Source organism: Amblyomma mixtum, chromosome 6, assembly GCF_055824585.1.
Source record: "Amblyomma mixtum isolate Tamu chromosome 6, ASM5582458v1, whole genome shotgun sequence".
In the NCBI taxonomy this organism is placed as follows: domain Eukaryota; kingdom Metazoa; phylum Arthropoda; class Arachnida; order Ixodida; family Ixodidae; genus Amblyomma; species Amblyomma mixtum.
The window spans coordinates 125536948-125554807 of NC_143017.1; the positions used below are offsets into that span (position 1 = coordinate 125536948).

At 46.9% G+C, this 17860-nt stretch overlaps 1 protein-coding gene across 3 annotated transcripts; it reads left to right on the plus strand.

Annotated features, from left to right (window-relative positions):
- The first annotated feature begins 562 nt into the window (after window positions 1–562).
- Window positions 563–16148, plus strand: deltaCOP (coatomer subunit delta). 3 transcript variants are annotated; one of them, XM_089549034.1, is made up of 12 exons: window positions 563–655; window positions 768–878; window positions 1415–1454; window positions 2420–2610; window positions 4015–4227; window positions 4821–5136; window positions 7692–7773; window positions 10343–10508; window positions 11110–11257; window positions 14231–14342; window positions 14809–15019; window positions 15852–16148. In XM_089549034.1, the coding sequence occupies exons 2-12, from the start codon at window positions 876–878 to the stop codon at window positions 15939–15941; spliced, it is 1572 nt and encodes a 523-aa protein (XP_089405160.1). In that variant the 5' UTR covers window positions 563–655; window positions 768–875; the 3' UTR covers window positions 15942–16148. The 3 variants fall into 3 exon arrangements, with proteins under 3 accessions (XP_089405160.1, XP_089405162.1, XP_089405161.1); XM_089549036.1 differs by having other exon boundaries at window positions 14812–15019; XM_089549035.1 differs by lacking the exon at window positions 563–655 and adding an exon at window positions 688–711.
- The last annotated feature ends 1712 nt before the right edge of the window (window positions 16149–17860 follow it).

Consider the following 17860-nt stretch of genomic DNA (forward strand, 5'->3'; position numbering starts at 1 on the left):
AATTTCGACCACCTGGGGTTCTTTAACGTGCACTGACATCGCATAGCACACGGGCCTCTAGAATTTCGCCTCCATCAGCTGCCGCGGCCGAGATCGAGCCCGCGTCTTTTGGGTCAGCAGCCGAGCGCTGTAACCACTGAGCCACCGCGGCTTTCTTTTTTTCTTTATTGCCTGTAGAACACTCATACAGATTCTGAGCCACCGCGGCGGGGCGGATTGAAAGAATGTAACCAGCACAACAATGCGCGCATGCACAGAAATAAGCAACAGGAAAAGCGCCACGCTACCCTTCGTAGTTTCTTTTTATTGTGAGTGCGTGTTTTATCACTGCATTTGCGTAGCGTCACTGATTAGCGAATTTCACCACTTAGGGCAATCAAAATTCCCGCGGAAGAAATAAAATAAAAAGACGTTGGCAGCACTTACAATTTTGTTTTTAAATATACTTAAAAATTGATTTATTATTTTTTTGTATAGTTCAACAAATAAGTTTCAATTCACACTGGCGACATTGATATCTATTACTATCGCCGTGTTTAGAAGTATCAAAAAACTCTCGTCTGGCAACGAGCTAGCTACGTCTGCTGTTTTCCGGTTCCGGAACCGATCGCTCGCTCTGCAAACGTGTAATATTTTGGGCTGGCCGCAAATGCAGGTGGTGTATCTGTCCAAGTATCCTTGTAACGACGTTTATATGACATTTTGTGTGAAGTGAGCGAGTTTTCGGAATACCTATATATGCCGCTGACTTGTTCTCGCCTTCGCAGCGTACCCGCAGAAGGGAGCTCTGAGGTAGACATCCTTCGAAGCTTCCGCTGAAAAAAAGCCTGGTGTCAGTGATCCCCTGCGAGACACCAGCAGAAAAGGAAAGCAAAATGGTGAGGTAGTTTTCATTGGTAATTTGTGTACAAGTGCTTTGTTGTCAACTGTCAGCTGCCGTTTTGTAATGGGTGCGAACTATACTGTGCGTTATAATGGGTGTCTATTACATGTTTCTAAAGTTGCGTGCAGTTTTGGTTCTGGCTGTTTCCAGCTAAGCAGATATTTTGAGTGTCTTGCTTACCCTGAAGTGGTAACATGGCAATTTTCTTAATTATTATATCATACAAGGAATTACTAGCATCCTTAACTCGTTCATACTAAATCTCCGCATGAAAGCGTAGACCGGCATAAGCTGTCAACGAATGGATGGAGAGAACTAAACGTTGCGATTTTTGCTTTTAGTAAAGCAAGAAAATGACTTTTATAATATAGATTGTTAGTGGTACTGCGATACTCCCGCAGCAGTCACTTTCGAAACAGCAGAACTTTACTGAGAGTTACAAAGCTGAGTTGACGCGAGCATGCCAGCTGTTTGAGCGCTGCGCGGTGTCTTGCAGTGGACGCCGTTGTAATGTGTCACTTGCGATTTCAGGTCCTCCTGGCAGCCGCCGTGATGACAAAAGCCGGGAAGGGTAAGAATCTGAGCCTAACTGCGAGACAGCCGTTTATATAGCCCGTTACGCTTTAGATAGGAGTCATTAAGGCTCTTATTGCACACCGGTGGAGTTTAAAGTGTTCCGAATCGTTCTTTGCACTTCCCTATGTTGCAGCCACCATCATCATTCATGTCAGTGTCGTGCCTTTTTGAAACATTGCAAAAATGTGTTGCATTTTCCTGCTTCTTGGTCCATTAGTGAGAGAAAAACGTTCTTGAGGGCATTGTGAAGGAAGAAGAGACTCACAGTGGCTCACATGGTTGACAGAGTCTGGAAAGATGCTTGCATGTGCCAACACAGGCGCCAAGATGTAACACTGGCATATCTTCCCTAGTTAGATCAGAGCAGGTGGCAATAAATGCATCAGAAAAGCATGGTTTTAACTGCTTGGATAAGCATAAAACATACTTTGTGTTTTAGATAGACACTGAGGACAGATTGAAAATAGCTTATGTTGATTCCTTCATTCTAATGACAAAGAGGATGCTGTTACTGTAAACTGAACTTTTATAAGCGAGAAAGGACAAAATGTAATGTACTGATATCACTGCCACTGTTTTTGACAAGAAGCTGTGATAACGTCAAGTACATTTTGTTTGTGGATGTCTGAGCCATGAGTGCATTACCATCTTCTTCTAGGTAGCACTTATGGACTCCCTAATATTCTTGACTTCTTCATTGACATCAGGAGTTCCAATTAAGTGAATCATGATTTTGTGGCAATAAATACATTTTTTGCTGCCAAACAAATACCAACAAAGCTTCAAGAAGCTAAACAGTTGAGTATAACTATGAAATTTGGTTACAGTTGTTCTCAATGTCTCTTGTAATGTTCAGAGCTCAGAGGAGGGACAGGTGTAGCTGCCCACTGAGCATGTTCTGCTCTGAGATTGCAAAGGAACTGTAGTTGCTGCCTCCCATCGTTGCTGTGTTTTGTGCAGTGATCGTGTCCCGGCAGTTTGTGGAGATGAGCCGTGCGCGCGTTGAGGGCCTCCTGCTGGCCTTCCCCAAGCTGCTGGGCGCCGGCCGCCAGCATACGTTTGTGGAGACGGAGAGCGTGCGCTATGTGTACCAACCGCATGACAAGCTCTATGTTTTGCTGCTCACAACCCGTGCCAGCAATATCCTCGAGGTAAAGCAACTCCGTGGAATGCTAGTTTCTTTCAAACCTGTTCTGAGGCATTATTAGAGGCGTGTGGGGCATGCATACTGCAATGGGGACAGCACCAAGACAGGGTGACCACAGTGGTGACGCTGCGCTTGTTTGAAATATCACGGGTGGCACTGATAATGGTCTTTCCTGTCACTTTTACATGATTGAGATGGGCAGGGGTGATGTGCTGCTGGCCTTACTGACACCCCAGCACCTGTTGGAACAAGATTTTTTTTTAGTCGTATCACTTGCAATGTACTCAATAGACAGTTTTTTGCCATTGATACACTCCTGTTACAACCAGCGCACTTGCATCCCTTTAAATTTCGGATGTCTAGCATGCCAACATGCTGTTTTGGTGGCTTCAAATTCTACTTGTAATTATTCTTTGTTTGACATTTGTTCAGATGCTATTTTGTGTTGCAATTTAGTTGAAGTCATGATAGTACGTATTTTATGTTTGAATCTGGTGTGCTGATTGCTTCAGTTGTAAGTGGTCGACATGTTATCAAGTTATGCATGTTCATTTAACTGTCCATATGTTGTTGGGCTTGTACCATAGGAGATGCAGACCTATATATGTGGGCAATGAGCAGCAAAATATTTTAACTTCCAGAATGGAATAGTCATAGGCGGCCAATTTTCAGTGTCATTTCACAACTGGTTTCATTTAAGACCCCCTTTTTTCATAAATAACTGCATCAAATTCCAAGAAAAAGGGTGTAAGTGAGTAAGGCTTTCTGTGACAATAATCAGCCGTTGTTACTTTCAGTGAAGAAGCATAGTGATAAAAATTACAGGCAAATTGATCATCTGTTCTGTGTCATCTGCTTCTTCTAACGCAGAATACAGATGTTTTGCATTACCTGCTTCATCAAGGTTTTGTTTAGGCTGTACTGGTTCAAACGTGGAGTAAACCAGTACATAGTTTGAAATGTGGTTGGGGGATGACTGAGAGAAAGAAGCAAGCAGACAGTCACTGAGCTACCAACTGAATTTAATTTCAGGTTAACTTCTTTATGTACGTAACCATCCTGTACCCGTGCTTCTTTCAATGGTCAATCCTCCAGCACTCCTGAACTTTCCTTAAGTGTGAAGTTGACGGCGACAAACCTGATAAACAATTTACGTGTGTGGCCTCACGCGAGTGTATGGGGCATTGCATGTCATTCATGTGAAGAGCACTCTTGCATAATTTTAATCGTTTAATGGTTTGACTCAGTACCTATTAACCCTGTAATCATGGCGCAGAACATAGTTTGCTCAAGCTTGTGAGAAACAATGTCATTTGTGGAGAGCACAGAGTTCATGTCGTATCATCGCCAAATGTCTGGCTGTTGTCGACATGCACCCATGCTTTTGTGGTGTGGTTGGCAACACCAGGACCTTGAGACTCTGCGGCTGTTCTCACGCGTGCTGCCTGAGTACTGCCGGGGCCTGGACGAGCAGGAGGTGGCAGACCAGGCGTTCAACCTCATCTTCGCCTTCGATGAAATTGTCGCCCTCGGCTACAGAGAGAGCGTGAACCTGGCCCAGATTCGCACCTTCGTTGAGATGGACTCGCACGAAGAGAAGGTGTACCAAGCCGTGCGTCAGGTGAGTGAAGGCACTTCGTGGAACAGATTCCGTTATGGTTTTTGGTGCATAGTCGTCCGTACAAACATATCATGCAGTGGACACCTCTTAATTATAACTTGCCTAATTTGAACGGCCAGTTAGTTCAAACTCACACTTAGGTCCTAATGACATGAACTGTACTAAACGCTTGTCTTAATTTGAACTCCCCATAATTCAGACAAATTTTTTACCTCTTTCAAATTCAAGTTATCCAGAGCAGTCTGTAGTTGTGAAGAATCACCATCAGCACATGGCAGTATAAGCTGATTGTTTCTGAAATGTCATTCACATCAAATGAAGGGCAAGTGTCTTGAGAGATGCAGGCAAGAGTCAGACAATGATGGATGCTTTTCACCCAAGCAAGGATGTGAATGAGAGGCGTATTAGCTATTAACCATGTAGATCATGGGCTCGGCCATCATTGTAGACATTTCTTCTCTGATCTACTCTGAGTGTCTGATCTACTGCATCACATTGCTTTACGAGAATAAATTAACCCAGTTCTTGTTTGTATCAACTTCGGTTAAGCTGTTGCTTGAGTGTGAAATGCACCAAGTGTGTGTTTTGTGCAGACACAAGAGCGTGAGGCCAAGCAGAAGATGAAGGAGAAAGCCAAGGAGCTGCAGCGGGCCCGGCAGGAAGCACGCAAGGGGGGCGGTGTGCGTCCCGGCGGCTTTGGCTCAGGCTTTGGCTCGGGCTCTGGGGGCTTCACGCCGACGGCCGTGTCGCCAGACACGCTCAGTGAGCCATCGACTCCCAAGCAGCCCAGCACCTACCTGCCGCCCAGCCGGTCGGCTGCCGCTGGTGGGCCCACCAAGGCACTCAAGCTGGGCAGCAAACATCGCGAGTGGGACACCTTTGCCGACCAGCTGAAGCAGGAGGGCGAGAGTGAGTGATTAACTGACTGAAAGGTGCACTGAAGAGGATTCTGAACTAGAGCACTGCACGGGCCTCAATCTGAGGCCCAAGCCCGGCCCGGGCCCGAGACCTGAAGCCGGAGCCTGGCCCAGGCCCGTGGTTTCAAGCCCGGGCCCGGCCCAGGCCCGCTAAGTTATCACTCTGGCGAGCCCGGCCCGGCCCGTGAATCCCGGAGTGAAGCGCAGCCCGGGCCCGGCCCGGCCCGTTCAAAGTAACGCTGGAGGTGTACTGCTCACTCTGAGCAAGTAGACTGTTACTAGATCGATAAGGAACTGGCCGGGAAAGGTTCTGAAACCACAGTCTGGCTTGCAGAGAGTTGGTTATTTTTAATCCAGAAGGAAGTGATTAAGAGCAGTGCTCGCCAGGCCCGTCTTTTGGACAGTGATCTCGTGTAGGTGCACAAAGATAAACTCGGAAGTTCCGAGAGCCAAATAAAAAGGGCTGCATACGCACGTAATAGACTACTTCGCACTCCACCCATGACTTTAATCAGTTATATTTTGCCGCCCGCGAAGTATAAACATTAAAGCTGACAAGCAAACAGTGGGATGATATTTTTTTAATGAACGCAATCTCACAGGTGGAACTCATAGCCGAACTGGTCGCCTTTCAGCAGAAAGTGAAAGCTAAAAGGCTTGAGCATTTGACAGTGTGTGTTTTGAAGACTATAAGCGTCCTAAACTAATATGTTCTTCCCGAATGCATTTCTGATAGTGTATAGGTATGTTTTCGGACTACAAACGATCAATGGCCATTTAAGACCGGTTGAATTTTACTCTTGCTGGTGGAGCAGAAAATAACGTGCGAACCACGTGATAACTTGCAGGGCAAAACACTTGTCATGACAACCAGGCTGAAGAAGCGAGGAGGGATAAATGTGGTTATGAGATGGGATTTACAAACTCCCGCGAGCTTTTGTGGCTATTTCATTTATGAGACGTTCCGGTCAGCTGGTCAGAAACAGAACCAAGCGCGCTTTAGTTAGTGAATTTTCTTGCATGAGAAAAATATAGCTATAAAAAAAACCATGTTTTTGGGGCTTAAGGGCCCAGGGGGAGTCAGGCTGTGAGAGACACCGAAGCAGAGCGTTCCGGATCATTTCGACCACCTGGGTTTCTTCAACGAGCAATGATACCACAAAGTATATGGCTGTCATGCTTGCCGCCGAAACAGAAATGCGGCCGCCGAGGCTAGGAGAAAACCCTGTTTCCCCGGCTCAGTAATCAAGCTCCTTGACCACTAAGCAACCGCGGCGTGGAAATACGGAAATAAATAAGTCAATGAATAAAGCTTAGTTTTTTTTCTCAGCGCGTACTATAACTCATAGCTCATCCGTGTCGCTGCTCCAATGCCGCGGTTGTGTACTTCACTCTACAATAGTCGATGAATAGTCGGACACCAGCCGTTTCTGTACGGACCCATGCCCGGCTCGGGTCCGCAGCTTTAAGCCCGAGCCCGGCCCGGGCCCGCAACTTCAGGCCCGGGCCCGGCCCAGGCCCGGCAAAACAAATCCTGTCCAGGCCCGGCCCGGCCCGCGAGCCGGGCCGGGCCCGGGCTTTCGGGCCGGCCCGAGCCCGTGCAGTGCACTATTATGAACATGTCTTTTTGCCGCGGGAACTCGATCCACACGTTCCTAGCATTCTTAGAAACAGTGACTTATTGCCCTGTGTGGCCGATTTCCCCAATTAAAACGAATTAACGTCCGGCTCCCGCCTTTTTTTTTTTTAATTCTGCCTCGTACGGTGGGCGGAGTCGACCAACGCATGGAGCGCCTTTCACCCAGTCCCGTGGAGGCTTTGCTTTCGCTTTATTTTGTTTTTTAGGTTTCCATGAATAAATAGTTTCATTCGCAGATAATATAGCCGCAAAATAAGCCCGAAGAAATAAAAATACGCATGGACTATTTGCTACTACGGACTACTACGTATTACTCCGCCAATGGCAGAGCGGCAAGCCGCAACGGGACTGGGTGAAAGGCGCTCCACGCGTTGGTCGACTCCGCCCACCGTACGAGGCAGAATTAATAAAAAAAGGTGGGAGCCGGACGTTAATTCGATTTAATTAGGGAAATCGGCCACACAGGGCAGTAAATCACGTTTTCTAAGAAAGCTCGGAACGTGTAGATCGAGTTCCCGTGGCAAAAAGACAAGTTCAGATTCCTCTTCAGTGCACCTTTAATGACTGATTGTCTGCTCGCTTGACAAACTGGTTTGTTGATCGGTGACATTGGCTGACCGATTATCAAGTAACCGGCTGATTGTGTCATTTATTGGCTGTTCACTCAGTTCATTGCTTGATTATTCATTCATTTATTTGTTTTTTTTTTCTGTTTAATTTGCCACCAAATGTATAACCAGTCTGCTAACTAGATATAGTGGATTGACTTTTTAGTTCACGAATTGTTTGCTTTGCTTGTCTTTTCACCTTCTTTTCCTGGTGGTGGTGGATTGCAACCATTCTTCCTGCGTGCCCCTCCCAAGCAGGTGCCTTTGTAGTCTTAGTTTCGTCGCTTCCTCTCTTTGCAGCCATTGCGAGCTCAGCATCAGCCAAGTCTGCGTCTTCATCAGCAGCTGCCCGAAACATTCCGCAGCCGGCTGCCGTCGAAGCGTAAGCACTCATTCTTGCGAATTGCCATGGAGGGATGTGGAATGCTGGCTGGTGTTTTAAATTTGAACTACCTGGACGCGGCATTCTGTGGATATTGAAGACGAAAACTTTGAGATATGATAAAATGTAGTGAAATTTGATTGTTGTTGTCATCTACAGGGGGGTTAAATTCCATACCAGGAAAGGATTCTCAGCCACTAATCTTCAGTTACCCCTATTTTTCATCAGCCACGGGCATGGCCAGCCAGTGCAGTGTAACTTGAAAAAAATATGCCTGTTTCCAGGTCCTACTGTCAGAGTTGACCCGGGTGGGGCTGGTGGGTGGTCAAACTGCATAGATTCTGATCTATTGCCTGACTTCTGTCTGGCCTGCCTCATCTTGATTTATAAACTTTGTTATTCACTGCTTAAAGGGACAGTGAGCACTATTAATATTTTTTTTTATAGCAAAATCCGATAGTTTGGCATTTCATGGCTTTGTTGCCACTTGGCCGGCAGCGAAAGATGCATTTATTTCTAAGAAATTTGGATTCGAAGTTGAAAAAGTTTTTCCCGCCGCTCTGAATCAAACTTGGGATTCTCTTATGACGACACAGGTCTAAGTGACGTGAAACATGACGTGCACATGACGTAACCCAGGCTTCGTGATTTCTGACGGCCAGCAGTGCGGACTAGCAGCAGCCGAAAAGAAAGCTACCGCCGGCCACACGTTGAAGGCATCTATCGGCTATTGCGGCTGTCGCTTCGTTTACGTTTGCACCGGCGTTTTGCCAGCGTTACGATGGATCCCGCTCTCGAAGTCCTCAACGAAGTTCTCGCAAATAGACACCTTTAGCATACCGTGTCAGTATGAGTAGCGTTTTTGTAATCAGGAGCTGGTATTCTGTCGATACAAGCCAACTTCAATTTCTCCTCAGTGTCCCTTTAAGTAAAGAGGTATTTCAAATAAGTTTTTCTTTTCTGCTCTGGACACTCCCTTTGTGGATACAGGCAGCACTTCAGCAAAGCATTTGCCAGCAAACTTTGCGAGGTAGTGTTCCATAATAGGGTTGGAGCACCTGGTGCAGATCAAAGTTCATTGGAAATCATCAATAGGAGAGGCCTTTGTACTCCAGTGGATGTAGCTTTAATGACGATGAACTGTTAGTCTGGGCTAGGAAAGACTCTCTCTCTGTGCATGTATGCGTGTGCGCGCGCGCAGTTGTCGCATTTTCATTTTTTTTCTTGGAATACCTGAGCAGCATTTGCATTTAATGTTAAGAGTAATCAGTGGCGCTCATAATAATTACTGCATTGCCAATTAGTGGCCCGAGTGAAGGTGCCATCAAGTGAATTGTGGCAAAAATTTCAAGTGCAGTGTGCCGTCATCAGGCTGCCGTTAGGTATGCGGTGTCCAGTTCAAAACACACTTTGGCAAGCATTTTGTGCTTAACCATTTCCAGCTGCAATCAAACACCACAGTAGCGCTCATACACTTGCGAAAACATTTGTGTGTGCTAAGCTCCTGAGTGTGTTACTTCTTCGTCCATACCTCGACTCCGGAAGTGCTCAAAGCATGTTCTTGGATGTAAGCTGGAATGGTTGGTACATGTCCTGCAGTGGAATACCATATTTTTTTTCTCAACCTAACCTTCGTGGTGTTCATCAGGTCATCTTTCTGTGCTTTCTCAGATGGGTACTTGATTTTGATCCTCGCAAAAACATCTTCACTCTCACTGAATCTGTGCTTCCTTTAAATGCAAGCACTGCAATTGTTAATTGGCCAGAGTTCCCGGGTCCGAACCCAGATGTGACGGCCACATTTAGATGGAGGCTGAACGCAAAGGCGCCCGTGTGCTGTGCGATGTCAGTGCATGTTAAAGATCCCCACGTGGTCGAAATTATTCCAGAGTCCTCCACTACCACACCTCTTTCTCTCTCTCTCTTCTTTCACTTCCACCTTTCTCCCTTTCCTTATGGCTCAGTTTGGGTGTCCACCGTGATATGTGAGACGATTACTGCACCATTTCCTTTCCTGAAAAACCAACCAATTTCCAAAGAAGTGCAGCTTTTGGCCCCCCAAGGTGGATCAGTGGTTGTAGTGCTCCACTACTTGCCCAAAAGATGCGGGTTCGATTCCGACTGCGGCGGCTGCATTTCTGTGGAGGCAAAATGTTAGAAACCCATGTTCTGTGTGATGTCAGTGCACATTAAAAGCCCCAGTGGACGAAGTTATCTGGAGCCCCCCGCTATGGCGTTCTTCACAGCCTGAGTCGCTTTGGGACATTAAACCCCATTCAACCAGTGCAGCTTTTACCATTCAACATTTGTGCCTTCTCCTAGATACGAGCAAGAAAAGTAAAAAACTGCAAAACTATAGTAGGAGGGTCTTTCAGAAGATAGCATTGCAGCTCTAGCAAGAAGGGCAAAAGAGCTAGGAGTTTATAGTTTGAATAGACGTGTGAGGTCTTGGGACGCACTTTCCAACTTATGACTGAAATGGCATTTCTGATGTGTCATTTGGCCAGAAAGTGTTAATCCTAGTCTTAGTGTTGGCATTGGCCATGAATTTTTGTGTTCCCTCTTCCAGTGTGAGCCTCAATGTGGAGGAGAAGGTGACGCTGACGGCACTTCGGGATGGTGGCCTCCAGAACTTGGAAGTACACGGACTGGTGACACTTCGCATCACAGATGAGCAGTATGGGCGCATCAAGCTCATCTTTGAGAACCACGATGACAAGGGTGTCCAGATCCAGGTAAGCAGCGTGGGCTCTCTCAGTAACAGTGAATCAAGGCCTAAGTAAGCAGAATGCTTGCATCAACTACTGTGCTGGCTTGTATGTATCAAATTTGAAAGCTTGGAAAGTGACATCTTGGATTCAAGTGGATGGATTGGCTTGATAGGTTTGGCGATTTGTATTCCTCATTGTTGCCACTCTGTTAATGGCACACTCTTCATTCCCATTGAAGTGGCCTACAAAGAGTAGCGCATAAAGCCCCTAAATTTAAGCGCGCAAGCCTGGGCATTCATGGTAGACAGCGTGCGGCTCACACAATGCTGCCTGTGGTGTGTGGGTGAGGGAGGGGGGTTGTGCTTTTGGACACACTCGCTGATTATGATAGTGCGTTATGAATATGATTGCTAGTGCAGGGAAGTTTCTCGGGCAGGAAAAGTGTTTATAGCAGGCTCCATTATTGATTCAGCAGATGGTAGCTTATTCTGAAACGGTTCACCTGGGCTTTAATTGGGAAGAAATTCCCCTGTACTCAGTTATGCCTGGGAGAACAATAGTTGAGTTGATCTAGGAGCACAAGGGCCTTTTCGTCGCCTCCATTCTTGTTGCATGCAATGCGCAGACCCACCCTAACATCGACAAGGAACTGTTCAAGAGCGCCCAGCAGGTCGCTCTCAAGAACCCTGCCAAGCCATTCCCGATCAACTCGGATGTGGGCGTGCTCAAGTGGCGTTTCCAGACCCAAGATGAGAAGATGGTGCCCCTCTCCAGTGCGTGCCGCTGCCTTTCTTGGTGGCCCACCTAAATTTGTATCGGCTCAGTTCTCTGCACTTGTGCACACCAAAATTTTAGGCTTCGCTTGTTTCACTCAGTGTAACAGATTTTTTCCCATTATAATTACAGACCATATTGCAAAAGTTCCCAAGCATAGGCTATATTTTTTCTGTTTATTAGCTTTTTCTACCAAGCAGTTTGTTTCAGTTGCTAGAAATGAGGCACATAATGTGTAATTGCAGCTGGTTGAATGCCAGGTACGTGCAGAAGTGAAGCTACTACTATGGTCTGTATAATGTGTAATTGCAGCTGGTTGAATGCCAGGTACAGTCAAGCCCACTTATAACAATATTCAAGTGCCATGGAAATACCATTGTTATAACCAATATAATTGTTATACAGTCGAACCCGGATATATCGAACCCGCATATTTCGAATTATTGGCTATATCGAACACACAGATTACCCCCTTGAAAATACTATGTAAAAGTATAGGACAGTTGCGTTGTATATCGAATTCCATTTTCGCCGGACATTGGATATATCGAACGCCGCGCCGCGCCCCTGGAAGGTGCGCTTTCCCCAAAGACATTCCTGTCCGGTCCTCAGCCGCCTCAGCGGAGAACATTTCCGCAGTCAGCAGGCGCAGGGCCCTTTTTTTTTTTTTGTTCCCCGTTTTTGCGCCCCACCGGCGCGAGCTTTCCCGCTCCTCCTCTCCTCCTGTACCGCCGGCGTGTGCTCCGTCAAGGTCATTGGAGATCAGCGAAGAGAGAGCGCCGCATGGAGACGCGCGGCGACCACGCTTCTTGGGGAAAGAGAGAGAGAGAAAACGGGCGCTCGTGGGCACATCGTGGGTCTGGGGAAAAGAGAGAGCTCAGAAAAAAAAAAAAAAAAAAACGAAGCCCAGAGCGCCGATCTTTCTCCCTGCTCTTTCTTTTCCCTCTGTCATTCCTTCGCAGCCACGTTGACTGCCGCTCGCATAGGCTTCGCTCTTATCGCTCCATCTGCGCCTCGCGTGTTTTTTTTTTTGTGTGTGCTGTGTTTCAACGCGCGACGTGAAGCAGGCCCCAGTAGCCAACTGTTTTGGCAAGGCAGGCCTTGAAGTGGCCGGAGATGAATGTCCGGAAGATTTAGATGACGATGAGTGCTTGGACGACGCGTTTCGCGACTTGTCCAATTTTCTCGGCGCCGTTCCGTCCGAAGTGACTGTTGAGGACTTTAACGCTGACAGCGAAGTTCAAGCGGTAGCTGGCGTTCAAGACGCCGACTCCAGCGACGACGAGGGCAACTGTGTTGTCGAAGAAACGCGTCCGTGCGCAGCCACTGAACTGGCGTCAGCGTTAGCCTGATTCGGCGCTGTTGCGGCGAAATGGAAGGCACTGTGCTCTCGCACCTGGACAGTCTCGAGAAGATCGAGGCCAGTGTTTTGAACTTCGTTTCCCAGGGGAAAAAGCAGCCCAAAATTAGTTATTTTTTTCCCCGCGAAATAAAGTGCTTTCACATTGCGCGCCCATACTATGTGATTCGCGGCTGTTCCAAACGGTAAGCCACAATTTGTTATGATCGGGAGTGCAGTTTTAGCCTATATCTGTACATCGAATTTTCGCTATATCGAACTATTTTCCGATCCCCTTCGAATTCGATATATCCGGGTTCGACTGTAACAGAATTGTGCCGAAAAAAAAAAAGAAGAAACTTCAGAGCATTTACTGACAGTAAATACCTGGAGGGGTTTGATTGTCCTAATACGTGTAAAAGCTTGTTAAATCGAACTTCAGGGAACCGGAACAATGTTCACCGTTCACCGATGACCAAAGCACCGCCATCACTTTACCACGAGGATCTTCGCACACCTTCACATCACAGGAATCAAGCCGGCTTTCCGGAAGTGATTCTTATGGGATATTCAAGAAGCATGCAGAACTAAGGGTGCGGTGACAGCTGACGTGGGAAAAACTGCACTGGTTGCACGCGTGCGCACTGCAACTGATTGGGGGTACGCATGGCGTGCGTAGCCAATGCAGCAATGCAGCAGCTCTCCTGACGCGATGACACCTGCCCCTGGGACATGGGAAATTTGTGAAGCAGGGACCGTGGGGAAGTTAGCGAAGAACAGTGGAAGATGGGACAGCGTTACGCGCTGCCGGTGCCAGCCTTAGCTCAGAGTGTAAAAGCAAAGAAAAATGCATCTGCACATTTTTTTCTGCGAGCGGCGCACCCCTCAGAAACGTTAATAATGGACTGCTCCGCCAAGGCTCCCTACCATGCTCCCTACTTTCTTCTCTGCATGGGCCTTTTGCTCAGGGGAACGCATTCACGGGTTCTTTTGCTTAGGTGGCGTTGCTGCGCCAGCTCAGTCCATTGGTCAGCCCCACACGCGCGCGCTTTTGTGTTGTAACGGGGGATTTGCTGGTGTGGTTGTAGTATTTCCTTTTTCTTTTTTCTATAATGGTTTACACTCAATTACCAGATTTATTTATTTATTTATTACACATACCTCAATGGCCCTAATGAGGGCTTTACATTTAACCAATTGTTAAATGTTACCATTTAATTGTTATAACCAAAAATGTGCCTTGACAGCATTGCTATAAGCAGTTTATTTTACCATAGAACACATGGCAAAGCTGATGGTGCGGTGACTGACCATTGTTTTATCCAATATATTGTTATAACCAGTATTGTTATAAGTGGGCTTGACTGTATGTGCAGAGGTGAAGCTACTACTATGGTCTGTTTCCTAAGCAGCTGCAAAAAAATGCGAAAGCGACACCAAGTGATGCCTCACTGTGTACCCTTGCATTCTGCTCATCCAACTGTAGCATGCTTTGTTCTATGTATACTGTAATATGTTGCACTCATTTTAGTGATGTTTGCTGCAACTTTGGAATGTTTAGAAGCGCAGTCCAGAGTGCAGAATTTGTCCTGCTGAGCTCACCTCTGCTATCATTCTGTGCATGACTGTGCAGTCAACTGCTGGGTATCCGAAGCTGGTGGAAACAACTGTGATGTCAACATTGAGTACGAGCTGGAACAGGAGCAGTTGGAGCTGAACAACGTAGTCATCAGCATTCCGTTGAGGTAAGGCGTCACCATCTTTTAGCACGTTCATCAGCGGCAGCAACTTGTGCCATAGACAGAAGGTTTTTAACACTTCAAAGCCTCAAAGAAGGGCACCTGTTCTCTAGGTTTGATATGCTCAGAAAGACAATCTCCTCCTTCCAGTGTCTGATTGCATTCAAGCAACCTTCTCACTGAAACTCATTTATCTGTGCATCGTAACTGTCGAAGTCACACCCGAATACCGTCAACTATTGTTCCTTCGACCTCACTTAACGTAGATGTCTTAAATTTCCGGTCCTCGAAAATATCAAGGGCTGAATGTCTAGAGTTGACTGTGATTCTCTGGGCAGTTAGATATGTTCGCTTATATTTCGCTAACAAACCTTTGAAAATTCTCTCTTGTTTCTCTTCGAGCCACTCATTTTCTGGTTGCAACCTTTAAACAGAGTAAAGACTTTTTTGTTGTTGTCTCTGACTTTCCAAGCAGCAGCCATGGGAGTGGATCGGTGGTCGTGAACGAGTGTGACGGTGACTACCACCACGACAGCAGGCGGGGTGTCCTTGAGTGGCAGCTGCCACTCATTGACGCCTCCAACAAGTCGGGTAGCATGGAGTTCTCGGCACCCGGCCGCCCCAACGACTTCTACCCAGTCCAGGTCCAGTTCGTCTCAAAGACACTCTACTGTGACATGCGGGTGCGTACCTTTGTAGCTTGCTACTCCGCTCCAGCTCGTTGTTATACTGCGGGACCTCTTGCTGCTAGGTTTTCTCGCTTGTACACTGCGTTCCCCAATAGCAAATCACAAGGGAACTTAGAAATTTTGGCAAGTTACTCTGAATGGAGTATTTTTTCATTCTTGCTAGTATCGGAATTTTCATTATTGCTGCAAATTTTCAGTCACTGTTTTAGTAATTTTTAACAGCTGGATAATTTGTGTATCCTATAAAGCAACATTATTTGCAGAAGACTCGTGCAAGTGCAGGATAAGAGAGAGCTTGATTGTGAAACGACGTCAGATGTAATGCTCCCATTGCCAACGCTCGGCAGGCACTACTCTGTTAGTGTGACATGAGAGATAGTTTAGCATTTCGAAGTTGAGCAACAGTAAAAAAAGGAGTTTTAAAAACTACTGCAGGTACCTTGTCAAGTCTGCACATGCCTGCACGAAGTGTACCAGAAAGGAGTGCCCGGATAGTGTGGGAGCTCAGGGTACCCACAAAAGCAGCCCACAGAACCAAATTTGAGAATTACTTGGTTTATACAAGTCTGAGTATCTAGACCCGCACGAGATAGTTTCGTTCTTTGCACCTTATCAGCACTCTCAAACTGTGGAACATGTTATCAATGATGACCAGAAGTGTGCCTGTTCACAAATCTCCTTTGCTGGATTCGGTTCCATTGATGCATCCAGTAGGTGCATTTAGAAAGCGTATTGCAGAAAATTGTTGTTTGAAAAAATGGTCCTGATCAAGAGTAGCAGTAACCCATCTAACCTACATTGCTTTTACTGCACTCATTCTTCGCAGGTTGTCAACGTTGTTTCTGTGGATGACGAGTCTCCTGTGAAGCATTCTCTCAACACATACCTCATAGTGGACAAGTACGAAGTCATCTGAGAGAAGCAGAACATTGGTCACCATGAGGCAATGTTGAGAAAGATGTACTAGCAAGGGCCGTGAATACCCACAGTGCAAGTCTTGGCACCATGTACAAGAAGACAAGCTTTCTTCATTCCTTCCTTGATATTTTTTTTTTGCTTGTGTCAACCCAGATGAGCTAGTAAATGTGTCAGAAGAAATAAAAACAACTTATTTTGGAGGGCTTCCTGGCATGGTTTTTTCTTTATTTGTTGTTATTGCATTTAGTTATGCTTAGGTATTTGTTCTGTTAAGCTTGTTGCTAGCTTGGTTATGTTTTCTGTGCTTAGCTGTCTCCTTGAACCCATTAAACAGGCATAGATAAGCCATCAAGGTGTCTCCGAGCAAAATTATTTGGTAGCACAGCTGTGTGCTATGTATGTGACAGTTGCTTTCAAAATCCTTTGACAGCCGATCTTTTAAAGTGAGTGAATAAACATTTGATACGAGATTATTGTTTAATCCAAGAGATTAATCCAAGAGAAGGCAAGCATAGCAGGGGGCGGCAGAAGGGCGGATGAGGTTAAGAAGTTTGCGGGGATACAGTGGCCACAACTGGCAAAGGACAGGGTTAATTGGAAAGAAATGGGAGAGGCCTTTGCCCTGCAATGGGCGTAGTCAGGCTGATGATGATGGTCATGAATGTTTAAACCTCCACAGACTAAATTCAGGACCCCAAGTTAGTTACTCGATGGCTGCTGCCGCCTTAATTACCTACTTCCACAATACTGCTAGGACGGAAGAGGAGAAAATAAGAGGCCCAAATCCGCAAGGCCTGTAAAATCGCACTCGGTCTTCCGAACTCTGCCCCAACCGATGCCATCAACGCCATGGGTGCCTTCGGTACCTATGCAGAGCACAAGGAAGCCCTCATAACTGCTCAAGAGTGCCGCCTGTGCCTCAGCTGTACAGGCATCAGGACACTTCAGCGGCTAGGGCGTCGCCCCCACACAGGACCAGGCTACCCCCTTGGCCACCCGCGGAGAGTATCACGTCCTCTCAATTCCAACCAATATGGACCCCATACACTATGGTGCACGACGAAAGGCCCGAGCCAAGTAAATACTACATAAGGTCATATGTCACAAAGCAAATACACTTTACACTGACGCCAGCCCCTACCAAGGTCGGTCGGCGGCGGTAGCAACCGTCACAACCGCTCTTGGAGATGAGATAGCCATGTCACAGTTCAAAGCTGAAACAGCATAGCGGAAGCTGAGGAAGTTGTAATCGCGCTTACCATCAAGCATGCTCACACCGCCGAGCAAATGACTTCTGTCATGAGCGACTCGCAGCAAGCCTGCAAGGCGTACTTCAATGCGGAACTCTGCCAAGCGGCTGGCCGCATCATGAGGAATCGCACTCCCGGTACACACACTCGTCACAGTATTCTGTGGACCCCTGCCCACGAAGGCGTAGAGGCCAATGAGGCAGCTGACAGAGCTCGCGGCCATACATTCAGATCCCCGTCGCCATTCTCCTCTGAACCTTCGTCTCCCCTAACACACGGTGAAATTATAGACTACCACCGCCTTAGACGCAGGAAATACGCAACCCCTCATAAACACCTCACTCGTCAGGAAGCCACTATATGGCGAAACATGTAAGCCCGCACACTTCCAAACTTAGCTCGACACAGATTTGGCCCGCGCAATACCCAACAAAAGCATGCCCGGCCTGCGGAGAGATTTCAGACATCCTCCACGTGGTTTGGAACTGCCCCCAGCAACGAAAAGCGTACCGTTTGCAGGAACTCAGCCATGAACAGTGGGAGGCGAAGCTGGCTCACACAGAGCTCCCCTTTCAGTGCCAGCCGATCGGTCATGCCTAGGGCCGTATTCGCCAATGGTTTCCCGGACCTGGGTGTACCAACCGTGTAATTACTCTATATTAATAAA